Source organism: Nipponia nippon, unplaced genomic scaffold (assembly GCF_047370975.1).
Source record: "Nipponia nippon isolate SJK-2023a ecotype South Korea unplaced genomic scaffold, ASM4737097v1 scaffold_11, whole genome shotgun sequence".
In the NCBI taxonomy this organism is placed as follows: Eukaryota; Metazoa; Chordata; class Aves; order Pelecaniformes; family Threskiornithidae; genus Nipponia; species Nipponia nippon.
The window spans coordinates 21,049,440-21,061,677 of NW_028262302.1; the positions used below are offsets into that span (position 1 = coordinate 21,049,440).

Here is a 12,238-nt window from a genome sequence, read left to right on the forward strand (position 1 = left end):
AGCCCTCTGTTTTGTGTAGTTGCCAAGGACTTCATGCTCTTTTTTTCTAGATTGCCCTCAGTGTAGGATGCTGAAGGTGAAAATTAGGTTACTTTTTAAAGTATACCCAGGTATCAGAGTGACTTAGGAAAAATGTTGAGTTGACAGAAAGGGTATTGGCTACAAGATGGAAATGAGCATTTTCTTAGGTGAGGGTATAGATTGCATCTCTTTATATTGTGTATTTGACACTTCTGCCATACTATTGGTTTTGCAGTGTGGGACAGGGTAACTATTCTCAGGACTCAGACCCTCCTGTGGCTCAAATTACCACCTGCAAACAGTTCTTTTGATCCTTCACTCCTCTAGGCTAAGCAGTTGTTATTACAGCTCTCGCAGGGAAACAAGTCCATACTCGCCTTTGTTGACAATTGAAGTCAACAAGCAATAATAAAGAATGTTGGCCCAGACTTCACCTGTACTCATCAGGCGTAGATTTAAGACAAGAAGACTTTAGAGATTATGTGCAAATGATAATCCACAGGATTTACCTTTGGCCCGTAGGACATTCTGTCATCCAGCAAGTGCATCATAAGCTACACTAAGATAAAAAATCCCCTCCGTTTTTACCCAAAATATTTAAATTTTCTACTCTCACCTTTGAATGAGTTTCTTTGGGTTGGCCTTTTTTGTTCACTCAATTCACTTTCAGCTTCTTTTGCTTCCTGCTAGTCCATTTATGCTGTACACATGCTCCACTATGAACTCGCCAGTGAACTGATTGTTAATCGATGCATCCCATGCCACCCCAACATTAGAAATCACCTTACAAGAAAGGCTCATACTTTTTGGCTGGAGCTCAGAAGTGTCATCCAGCATTTGAGAAAGACTCTATATAGCTGATGTAGAAGTGCTTTTATGAGGCTACCGTTGCTCTGCACTGGCTGCCTTGGTTGTTAGGGGTGGGCTGCAGCTGAATAATGCCCTTTGGTTTCAGAGGTTAATGCAGCAGAGAAACCAGATAAATTTAGGCTGAGCTCAGACCTTAGTTGTGTGCAGGCTGGTGGAGAGGAAATCTTTTGCAGTGGTCTCTATACCACATGGAAAGAACTGATTTGCACAGCGGGATGCAAGTGTGGATTGCCCGGTCCTGCTTGTGTAAAATAGGATTGAACATCGTATATTTTTTGGAAAGCACTTTGAATTTAACATTTGCTCCATAAACTGTGTACTGGAATGATGGCATGTTGAAGTCATTGGACTCCAGGTGGTCAAGCTGTGCACAGTGTGAGCGTTGTCGAAAGCATCTCCTGTTGTTTTGTGGCATGAGTGGCTGAGCATGTGGCAAATATTGATGCTCTTTGTTACTTGCAACTAGAATCACTGAAATGCCCTGGGTGGTAGCATCTGAAAGGAGGTTTAAAAAGCATCAATAGAAAATGTATCTACTTTCCTGTTTCAGCACTTGGGAGAGAATTTATGATGTATAGGTAGAGTTCATAGATGTTTCAAGCATTTCATATGTGTGTGTTTAATGGAATGGATTGCCTCTTTACTGAACATAGCATCAAATCAGTTCTGTTAACTGAAAAAGATTTTTCACATTATTGCTAATGATGTGACACAGTTTTGTTAGAGATGGTGCATAAAATAGTGCTACTTGAAATGACATTAATGTATGCATTTAAATTCCTTTTTTCCCATTTACGTGCATTATTGATTTTATTTCATTGTTGAGGAGATAATGGATTTATAATTAGAATACAGTCACCGTAATCAATGATGAGATTATTAGACTTATAAATAGAACTTTAAAACTACGATGAGGTAATTTCCCAGTGTAACAAAGGATCAATAATTAGAGGTTTGCTTTGAATCTGAAAGTAGTACTTGCAAGGTTCAAGCGTGAAACACTTCTAGGCAAGTGAGTCCATATAAATTATTATACAAACTGATGTTGTGGTTAGGCATTTTCCAGAGTTGACCTATTACTATTATTACTTGTATTTGGTGCCCAAATATTATGAATGAATTCCTCTGGGTTTGCATAGCTGCCACTATCTCAAAACTGGACGAGTTTGTTCTTTTCTGATACCTTAGTTGAAGAAAGCATTTGGAAGGTGCCATAGGCAGGAGTCCATTGCTGTGGTTTTGGTGTTGTTAGGCTAAGATAATGGATTTACCGTTCAGAACCTCCCCCTTCTGCTTCTCAAAAGTCACGGTGGTAAAGTTGGGCAAGGCTGTTGGCTGTTGTAGAGGGGTGGAAGTGGAAGGATGAAGAAGGCAGTGGAAGGATGGAGAAGGGGAGAGCGGCCCTTGTGATGCCTGGCTTGGGAAGGGTCTGGGTTTAGTTGGGCCATGCAGAGTAGCTGTGCAGACATCCCCTTGAGTCTCACCAGCCTCTCCTAATGTCTCTGAAGTACACATGGGGGCCTATGGGAATAGCGCAACCTCCTCTTACTGGTTAAGCTAAGAAAGACTCTGCTGAAAAGATTGTATGGGAATGATAAGAACATAAGAAATATCCTACTGGGTCTGAGCTGCAGCCCATCTAGCCCAGGGCTGTCTCCAGCAGCAGAGCTGGAAATGATGTTTAGGGAGAGCCATAGAGCCTGGCTGCTTTCTGCAGTCTGCTTATACTCCCCATCACGCACAGTTGGGGAAGTCTCAGGGGCACATCCCCGTCTATTCCCTTTAGCATCTGTTTATGGACCTGCTGTCCAGGAATTTATCTAATCCCTCTCTGACCCTGCTGACACTCTGCCTCCACAGCCTCCTGGGTCATCAGGTTGCACAAGTTCACTATCCCAGTGCAAAGAAGTACTCACTTTCAGCTTAGCAGTCCTCCAGGGCTTTGTAAACCTCAGTCAGATCCCCCTCAGCCTTCCCCTCTACAAACCAGAGTCCCAGCCTCTTTCATCTCTCTTTCTAAGGCAGCGGGTCCATCCTCTTGACCATTTACTTGCTTGGCTCTGTCATTTCTCTTACTCCACTACCACTGTCTTGAGATGCAGGACTAGGACTGCACCGGGTACTCAGTATGTGTGTGGACGCCCTCCTTCTTGTTCTCAGTGCCCCACCTTGTGATGTCCAAAATTTGTTTGGTGGGTTTTTTTTAACATCTTGAAGCAATGATTTCAGAGTAACTGTCAACGACCTTCAGATCTTCTAAGCTGTAACTGCCAGTTTGAATTCAGCATTGTTTAGGTGTAGTTTAGATTATTTTTCCCTAAATACATGGTCTTATCTGTGTCAAATCTCACCTGACACTTCTTTACCTACTCACATTTGGGAAGTTCTTCTGGAGTTCCTCACCACTGGCATGGCATTTGGCCGCTTGAAAGAGCTTTGGGACATCTGCAGACTTGGAGATTTCACTCCAGTCATGGTGAGTCATGACTGTCTGTGCATCTGGGTTACATGGTTTCCATGTGGGGAGTAAACAGCAGGTCAGCAGGGAACAGCCACAAGGAAGAAAGAGCAGTATCTGCACATCGCCATCCCTAATTTGGAAGCTCGGTGTCCTTCAACAGTGATCACATATTACAGAGCTGTCCCCGTGTTTGGAAACTTAATGCTGCTTCATGACCTTGCCACTAGTTGAACCTTGTTCTCTAGGTTTGGGTGTACTAAAGACCCAGTTTTCCCTTCATGTAACGAAGGCTGGTACCTCTTCAAGCAAGGTACTAGTCAATGGGTGCCTTGCATGTGGTAGCTGTCAGGCAAATTGGTCCCAAGGGGTGTTCTCTTTAAAGTAGTTATATCTAATATATAAGCAGTTCAAGCATGATTGCAATAGAAATTAGGTATGACAGTCTCCGTCCACCTTTGCTTTTATTTGCTGACACTTTATGTCAATCATTATAACAATATAATAATTACATTCTTGTATCTATTGTATTATAATAATACAATTATAATAAAATTGTAAGACCTGTAATTCTTGGGAACATGGTTATTCCATTTTGCTGAATAGAGAGTAATCAAGGCACAGTGATATTTTGGTTGAGTTGCCTGAAGTCATTGAGAAATTTTGTTGTGGAGTCAGGAATGTGACACAAGTTCTCCCGATTCAAAGCACTGTATGTGTCCTATATTTCGTTGCTGTTAGAGACGCATCTGGCCTGTGGAAGTCAGTCCTAATGGAAAAGCATTTGTCTTCTTGTAGGGAACCCAATCCTAAGCTGACAGAAATTTGCATTATTATGAGCTTGTTAATGAATTCCTTTGCTTGCTATCAGCCTCTGACAAAAAGCAAGGGATTCAACTGTATATTTGTCTACTTGAATAAACAATTCATTTTTAATTTTGACCACAATGGTAAATTAAAACACCCTGAGCAGTACATAGCTGTATTTTTTTTGGCTTTGGAGGCTGTAACTATTGTAATACATGTCAGAAGGGAGGGCTCTGGGCAACACTTTCTCTTTGCCTGGAGGCATTAGAAGAAACAGTTCCTCTAGTCTGGCTGTTTTAAACCCACTGCACATGAAAAGTCCCAATTTGAGAGTGTTTATGTGCAGCAGGATATAGGTCCTTCTTGATAGCTGTTTTTCATGTCCTCCTGACTTTCCAAATGGTGGGTTTACATGTGCAGATAGGAGGGCGAAGTCTGCGTGACTGGTGGTCAGATAGCTGTGAAGAAGGGAAAAAAAACCCGTTGCTTGCTGCCTCTTTCAGTACCACTGTCCTGAGTGGCTGATGTGAATTCACTGATCCATCACTGTGTGGTGGCATCTTTGTGCTACCAGAGCCCTGGCTGCAGAGACCTTCCAGCCTGGGAACATGGGCAGGCTGAAGGAAGGAATGGGCGTAGATGACCTGCCCCAAAACCTTAATAAATTTCTTAGGGACCAAGGAGTATGGCTTGGGAGAGATCTTGGGCCAAGGTGAGATCAGGAGCCCCTTAGCCAGAGGGGAACAAGCTGCCTCTTCTCCATCCTTGTTCTGCCAAGGGCATCAGCTCTGAATGCAGCTGGGTCCATGTCCCCTGCAGTTGAAGGATGAAGTCCTTTCTGTGCATGAAGCACAGGCTGCTAGTGATTTTTGGTGGTGAAGATGCAAACCCTTAACCTGTCTCAGTAATTCAGATATTAATCCAAAAAGCAAGGGCCCGGAGGTTGCTTTTGGATCTCTTTTATATTACTTTCTAGTCTGTGACAGCAGATGAGCCCTCCTATTTCTATTTAGTTCTACTTCCCTGTGATTTTTCTCCTTCTGCCTCATCTTCAGAGATCAAGGATAAGCCAGGCATTAGCAGCTCTTGTAGCTGAAAACCTGTTTTGGGGGAAGGGATATTATGCTCTGCATTTGATTCACATTGAACATGAGATGCACATAAAAGTCTGAAACTACAGGTTTAGGCATTCTCGTTACCACATTGCAGCTGCAGGTTATAAAATAACTACAGTAGTGTATTGTAGTTATAAAATGCCCTAGTTATTTTATAATGAGCCCTGGCGGAAACATTGTCAAAAGGCAGTAAAAAGTTTATCCGGAACACGTTTCACTTCAACATGGCGTATACTGCACAGTTAACTTTACAGAATGCTAGGCATGAGGGGGAGACATTTCACATAGAAGACGTATGCAGGACTTACCCATGCTTACAGAAGGAAGGCTTTATAGGATGAGCATTATCTAGATAGAGACTTAAGTCACGTTTGTTCCAGTTAGTGGTAGTAGGTCATAAGAGTCTTAGCATGAATCATTTTTGGGGAAAATTATTGTTTTATCACATGCAAACAGTAGATTTAATATATTGCAAAATCATTCGATCAAGCAGTTTTTACAATTTAATTGGCTGTGACATTCCAGTCTGAAAGGGGAATATAGTAAGTTAAAGCAAATACTCAAAATTCTGTATGTCTGCCTGCTAGTCAGAAGGGGGTAAAAACAACTTAAAAAGGGGAAAAAAAAAGAAAAAAAAAAAAAGCCCCAGTTCAGACTCAGGCTTAATCTTGCTAGAGCTTCACCTGCAATTCACTGTTGAAGCCCTGCTGAATGCTTTCATTTTTTTTGATATAAAATAAATTGTATTGAGTTCTGACTCTGATTACACAGATGTGTATCACTCGTTGATACTTTTGTAATTTTCTCCATTCCCTCTTCTGTGAGTCTATTCTCCATACTTATATTTAGACATCATACGTGATTACTTTCTGTTGCGGCTTTATCTAACGTTCTGGTTTTCTTTTACCATAGCAGTGCAATCCTGGGATTGATCTATTTTTCTCTAGATTTTTATATTCCCATGTTTTTCTTGCCTGTCACCAGGCACATATTTTGCACGAGTTACAAAGTGGCAGCACCTAGGTTGGCTTTTTTGGATCCCTGGACAAAGGTCAATGTCCAGAGAATAGAAATATTCAGGAAACTGGAAACATTATGGCTTAGTTTTTGACTTTGCACTTCAAACTTATAAAGAGCTTGTTAGGGTTGTAATTGTCCTTTAGATGGTAATGGCCAGACAGTGCACTGTGTACCTGGAAATTTAATCTATAGCCAACTTCTCTACAGCATAATTTTGGGCTAGTCTGACTTGTTTAAACCTGGGCAGATGTTTCCTGCCATCTGGTCACAGCAGGCAACCTGTGTGCCGGGAATCGGAGACAGGGCAGGGGATGCCCCTGCTCTGCCCAGCACACCTCCACAGCCTGAGGATGTCAGGTCACCTCCCTCTCTTCCTGCCCTCTCCCCCAGCCTTTGGCCACCTTAACTGGGAACAACTTATGCTGTCATTGCTTGTTGTGGCCCTGCCAACCTCAGCTGCCTGTGTGGATGCTGCCAGCCAAAACGCAGCACATCTAGCTCTGCTCCCACGTCCTCAGGACGGGCACTGGAACCCGGCACTGAAACCCTCCTGTCCGTGACTCAGGCATCGATATGAAGCACCGAGACATCGGTCATTCCTGCACATGCAAACTGTCTGGTGTGACATTTTCAAGTGTTGTCCTTGCCGTGCTCTTACTGGTACCAGTTTTCATGTGGCTTCGGAGAGAGTAGAGGGAAGGGGCCCTATAGAGCAGTTTTGGAAATCCTTCCTTTGAGGATTAGCTGGTTTCCAGAGGGTTAATGGCTTTTGTCCGGCAAACCTTTTCTTAGAAAATTAAAACAAACATTAATCTCTGGATGCGGAGGCCTATGACACTTTAAATATTCAGTGCAGTCAGTAACACTTTATAGTGACAAGGTTGTGATTTCTGTGTTTGATCATGAGTGATTTATGAAAATTTAGTAAACGGTGAAGCACAGTTCCCTCTCAGCTGCAGACTGGAGTCTTCTCCCTGTGCAGACTTGCATGCTTAAAAAAGTCATGCAGAGTTGCTCCCATTCCTCTAGAGAATTACAATTTCCACACGCAATCCCCAGAAGAGCATAGGCTGAGATGAGGAAGACTCATGAAATAATTCCTACATTTAGTTTAAAACCAAAACCCCCTTATCTTATTTGTACCCCTTCAGCAGCTGTAAGCCACACACGCTGAAACTGTTGTGTGACAAACCAGGGAGGGTCCCATTATTTGTCTTTAGTTTTCCTGCCTCAGGGCAAATGACTTGGACCTGACAAATTTCCTCATACCTGAGCCCTTCTCATCAGCTGAGAGATGTAGCTGTCTCAGGGAGAGCTGAACATGGTTGTGCTGGAAAATGCTGTCACTTTGGATGGTGCACGCAGTCCTTGAAATGAATCCTAAACTTGGAAGAACTTGTTCTGTGCTTTTTAAGTTTCTCATCATGCAGCAAAACAGATGTTACCTCTGTGCTTAAGAATACTAATTGGGTAATTGAAGACTTAATGAAAAAGATACGGATTGTCTTCTGCACTAGTCTTCTGATGATTTTTATCTTGCATGTTTTACTTCACTTTTTACAAGAATCAAGAAGCCTTCTCCTCGGCTTCCCCTCATCCTCCTTTCATGCACGCACAGAACTGAGAATAAAATTTCCAAATTTACCCAGAAATCACTGTTTGAGTTTTCAAAAGTGTTTAATGTGGGAAAGGCAATTTACAGATGTCCAACCTAGATATGTTGGTTTGGAAAGTATATTAACCATCTGGTATTTGAAATGTCAGGGTTGATTTGGATATTTCAAGTTAGATGCCTGATATCACAGGCATCTAACACAGGCACAATCATTGGTCTCTTAGAAATGTAGGCTTCTAAGTTCTCAAAGAAATAAAAAAGTGGTGAAAAAGGAATGTATGTTATACATTGCTCATATTTTTGTTAAGTGTGAATAGCTTTTACAGGAATTGATCTGTTAACAGATTCCGTCAGTTCTTACAAATCTGTTACACTTTGCTGTAAAATTCACTGAAGTTTTGTGCTAACTCTGCAGATGTCATATTTAGGTTTAGATTATGCCATCATTTAGATTATGCATTAGTTAAAGGACGATTGGTTAGAAACACATTGCTGCTTCTGCCTTCTTTTTTCAATATTTTGCTTAAACATGTGATTTTCTTTGTTTCAAAGTCCTGTCGTCTAATACGTCCCCTGTGGAAAGTGAATGGCAAAATATGTCTTGGGAAGTCATCTTGACCCTGTAATTTTTAGTCTGAGACAACAGCACACATGACAGAGGGTTAGGGTTGTCTTCCTGGCAGAACATATGGGAGTATTCAAACACTAATGTTAGCCTGCCAGTGGCTGCTGGTGGGGTTCCCTTCTCTTGCTGGCCATCATGCCACTGGCTGCTGTGCATGGCAGCCTCTTGGCATGCCAATTTGTGAGCCCTGTGTACTGGCTCCAGAGTTTCTGGTGTGGATTTCTTAGTCTGTAAATTGCTAAGTCCATAGTAAGCTCCGCTTATTATTACTGCTTTGCATCAGTTCATGTAACTCAGAAGTTCAGATGTCACATTTGGATCTTTCCCAGTCTGCATTGTTTTCCCCATGCCATATACTTTCCATGGCTGGTATAGGTCAAGACCACACATTTGTCACTTCAATTTGTTAATGCTCAAGTACCTGCTCATATTGCTGGCATACCATTTTTTGTGCCAGTCTTGACCTCTAGCAGTGCTTGGTCACTGCCTTTTTGCCTGCATCGCTAAGTCTTCTGAGACTTCTGTATTACAAAGTGAAGGGTTTTGCAGAGGGTTGTTCAAAGGTTCCAGTTAGGCTTCTAGCGTGAGTAGCTTTGCTAGGATTAAGTTGATCTGCGTGAATATTCTTCTATGTCTCAGACTCAGATCTCTTAGGTGAGCTCTATAAACGTACTTTTTTTTGTGGAGCAGTCTATGGTAAAGTATTAGTCAGCCACTCCATAATACTGATAATAGTATTAATCTTTAAAGAGCAGACCTTCAAAAGAGCTGGGTGCATTTTCTTCTTGTTGACTTTGCTGGGAACTGGGAATTCAGCGCTCGGCCGATGGGAATGAGTCCAGATGAAACTCCAGACAGCCTTTCATTCACCAGTTGAGCAGTGCTCGGTTGGCAGTTTTCTTTTACTTTATACCTAATAATGGGGTTGCCTCAGTTCTCATGAGAAAAACTCTGGGTTGTCAGTGTATGAGAAAATTGAGGGTGTGTATGTAACTGGGAAGGCCCTATTACCATGTCTGCATATCTGTAGTTGTAAAACATGATCTATGGCAGCACAAAATTTAAAATTTGGTGGCATCCCAGGAAGTACTTAATTGCGTTTGTGCTTCATTACAAGGCTGTCTCCTTTTCTGGAATTTATTTTAGCTAATTAGTTGGAAATGTCAAAGTAGTATTTCAGATGACAGAAACATCATATATTATCATACATGAAGCAATTAACTCTTTTGACAAATATTTATTGTGGTGTCGTCTTTAATTAAATCTTCAGTACTCCTAGACATAGAGCAGGTTCTTCGTAAAAGGAGGCCTTCCCAGCACTGTCAATGAGCATTTGACTGATGGGACTTAATTGAACTTGGTACTGAAAGAGTTGGTGGCCTAAGCATGAAGATACCGACATGACACAATTTCACAATACAGATGTCTGATATTTTGGCAAAATCCCAAAACAATTGCCTTCCCCCCTACCCCCACTCTCTCTCAGATACTGCAGATGCATTATGCTGGAGAAGATGCATCTCCAGTCACTCCTGTTCTTCCACTGGAATGGTTTGCAGGAGACAAAAATGACATGTACTTGTGCTGCTAAGACAGATAATGCTGAAAAGCAGGGCTGTATATATGTTTTTAAAAAATCAATTTTTTTTTATTTAGTTCTTGGGGTTATTCATGTGGAAACATGTTACAAATGTGACTGCTTGGTTAGTTCCTCTTAAACAGATAGGTCTTGCAGATGATGTGCCACTGAGAAATAATTCCTGACAGTTATAACTGAACCAGATAAACAGTTCTGCCAGCTCCCAAATAACACTGTAAAACAAAAGGGTTCTGCTTATCGTTTTCCATTTCTTCATGCCTGTCAAACAATTTAACTGTGCATTACCTATCACAAAGGGTCCCTATGTTATTCTGCTCATCTGCGGCAGTCATGGTTTTTACCTTCCCTGTTGCAGGACCTACTGCGGTACTCTTGTCCAGCTGTATCACTCCTCAGCCACTGCTATCTTCACCTTCGCCTTTACAAAGATGCTCTTTGGAAGTGCCACATGAGATTTCTCCCTGTCATGTCCATTCAGCAAGTGTATTAACCTGTATATATGTTTTTATTTTTTTCAGGCAGAAACAGCACCAGAAGGCGGCCAGGATGGTCCCAATGTTCAGATCAGCTCAGGGCAGAACAACTCTGACCCCGTGGGAGCAGGCAGCTCGGCAGCCTCCCAGAGCCTGGTTGCTCCAGCCGGGGTCTCGGCAGGTACCTCAGCTGCAGCTTCGTTCTTCATAAGGTAGTTTTTCACCTTTCTGGTTTCTGTAACTGCTCATGGGTCTTCAAATGTTTGTGAAATGCTGTTGAGTCTCCTTGCTATGGGTAGAAGGTGTAGCATGTGGTGCTGGTTGCTGAGATGTGGAGTTGGTCGCCTGGTCATGACTGTGGCTTCCCACTGCTACTGGGGAGCAGGCATGTGATGGTGATGCCCCATTTCTCTGTCTGGAGACCTGAGCAGGAACCTGGGTTGACCAAAACCCAAGAGAATGTGTGTTGGTCTTTGTCTAGTCCTTAATGGATGTTTCCACCTGTAGCAAGTCTGTTGTTCTGTAGGTTTGCTTGGAGCAGAAGCTGAAGTAACAAAGTTTTTTTCACTCAGATCTAAAAAAAAAAAAAAAGTTAGACTCTTATTCAGTAGCGTGGCCTATGTGTGCAAACAAAAGTTTTTCCATAGCTGGTAACAACAGTTACAACAGTTTAATACATTCTTTTTTTACCCCAGAACAATCTTTTTTTTCCCATTCTTGGGTCTTATAATGAAAATGATATGTTAGTTTTGTTTGTGAAATGTTTGTTGTAATTAGCAATGTTGATTAAATGCAATACGCCGTCAAGCAGATGGTATTTAAAACAACAAAATTCAGGGCTTTGTACTTGCATTCCAAACTCCTTTTTTAATTCAGAACTGAACATGTTTTGAGACAATATTGAAAAACGTATGTCTGTGAATGGCATTAAAGTCAGATTTATGCACTGAGTGAGGATTCTTCTTATCATGTAATCATGATGCTAATTGTGTTGTTTCCTTTTCCTTGATCTTTAAGATGTTTTGCACCATTAAAAAATGATGTTTACTATAAGTTACAATCTGACCTCAGAATGGAGCTCAACTTCCCAAGTTCTGTTTTTAGAAGAACATAGTATAGTGAGTCTAGAGCATTGTATGCCTACATATCACAGTCCATCTGTACACAAGAGGCTGGGAAATGACTGCCCCAAGAGTGGTGTGTCTAAGTTAGTGCTTTGTCTCTGTGCTAAGTGCTGCAGGTTTAAAGTCAACACAGAGAAATGGTTGCCTACAAAGGATGATTTGTTTCATTTTAAGATAGGTGTCTGAAATCAGTGGGAAAGGAGAGGAAAGGTAAGGGGAAACGCTCAGACATCTCTTTTCTTGTTTAGTTACCTAAATAAGGACAGATGAATCCCCTCCAAAGTACCTAGGCTGGACAGCAGCACAGCTTTCATTACTGTGTTGCATATTGTGGGTATGAACAGTGTGATTTAGCTTAATCTACTTTGGATTTATTTCAGTGTGAATCTGTATGTTGTAAGCAAATGTAAAGACTGTAACTTTCACTGGGGAATCCAGAAAATAAAATACCCTCCTTGGAACTGAGGGAAAGACATCAGTGCCTAATAATCTGAAATAAGACCCAAAATC

The 12,238-nt window shown here is 41.7% G+C and overlaps 1 protein-coding gene across 1 annotated transcript in view; it reads left to right on the forward strand.

Moving 5' to 3' along the window:
* The window catches only part of KIF26A (kinesin family member 26A), a 101,959-nt gene that overhangs the window by 39,505 nt on the left and 50,216 nt on the right, over positions 1 to 12,238 (forward strand). Inside the window, exon 4 of the mRNA XM_087747864.1 lies at positions 10,650 to 10,816. Within this exon, the coding sequence (XP_087603990.1) occupies positions 10,650 to 10,816 (167 nt within the window). The remainder of the gene's footprint in view (positions 1 to 10,649; positions 10,817 to 12,238) is intronic.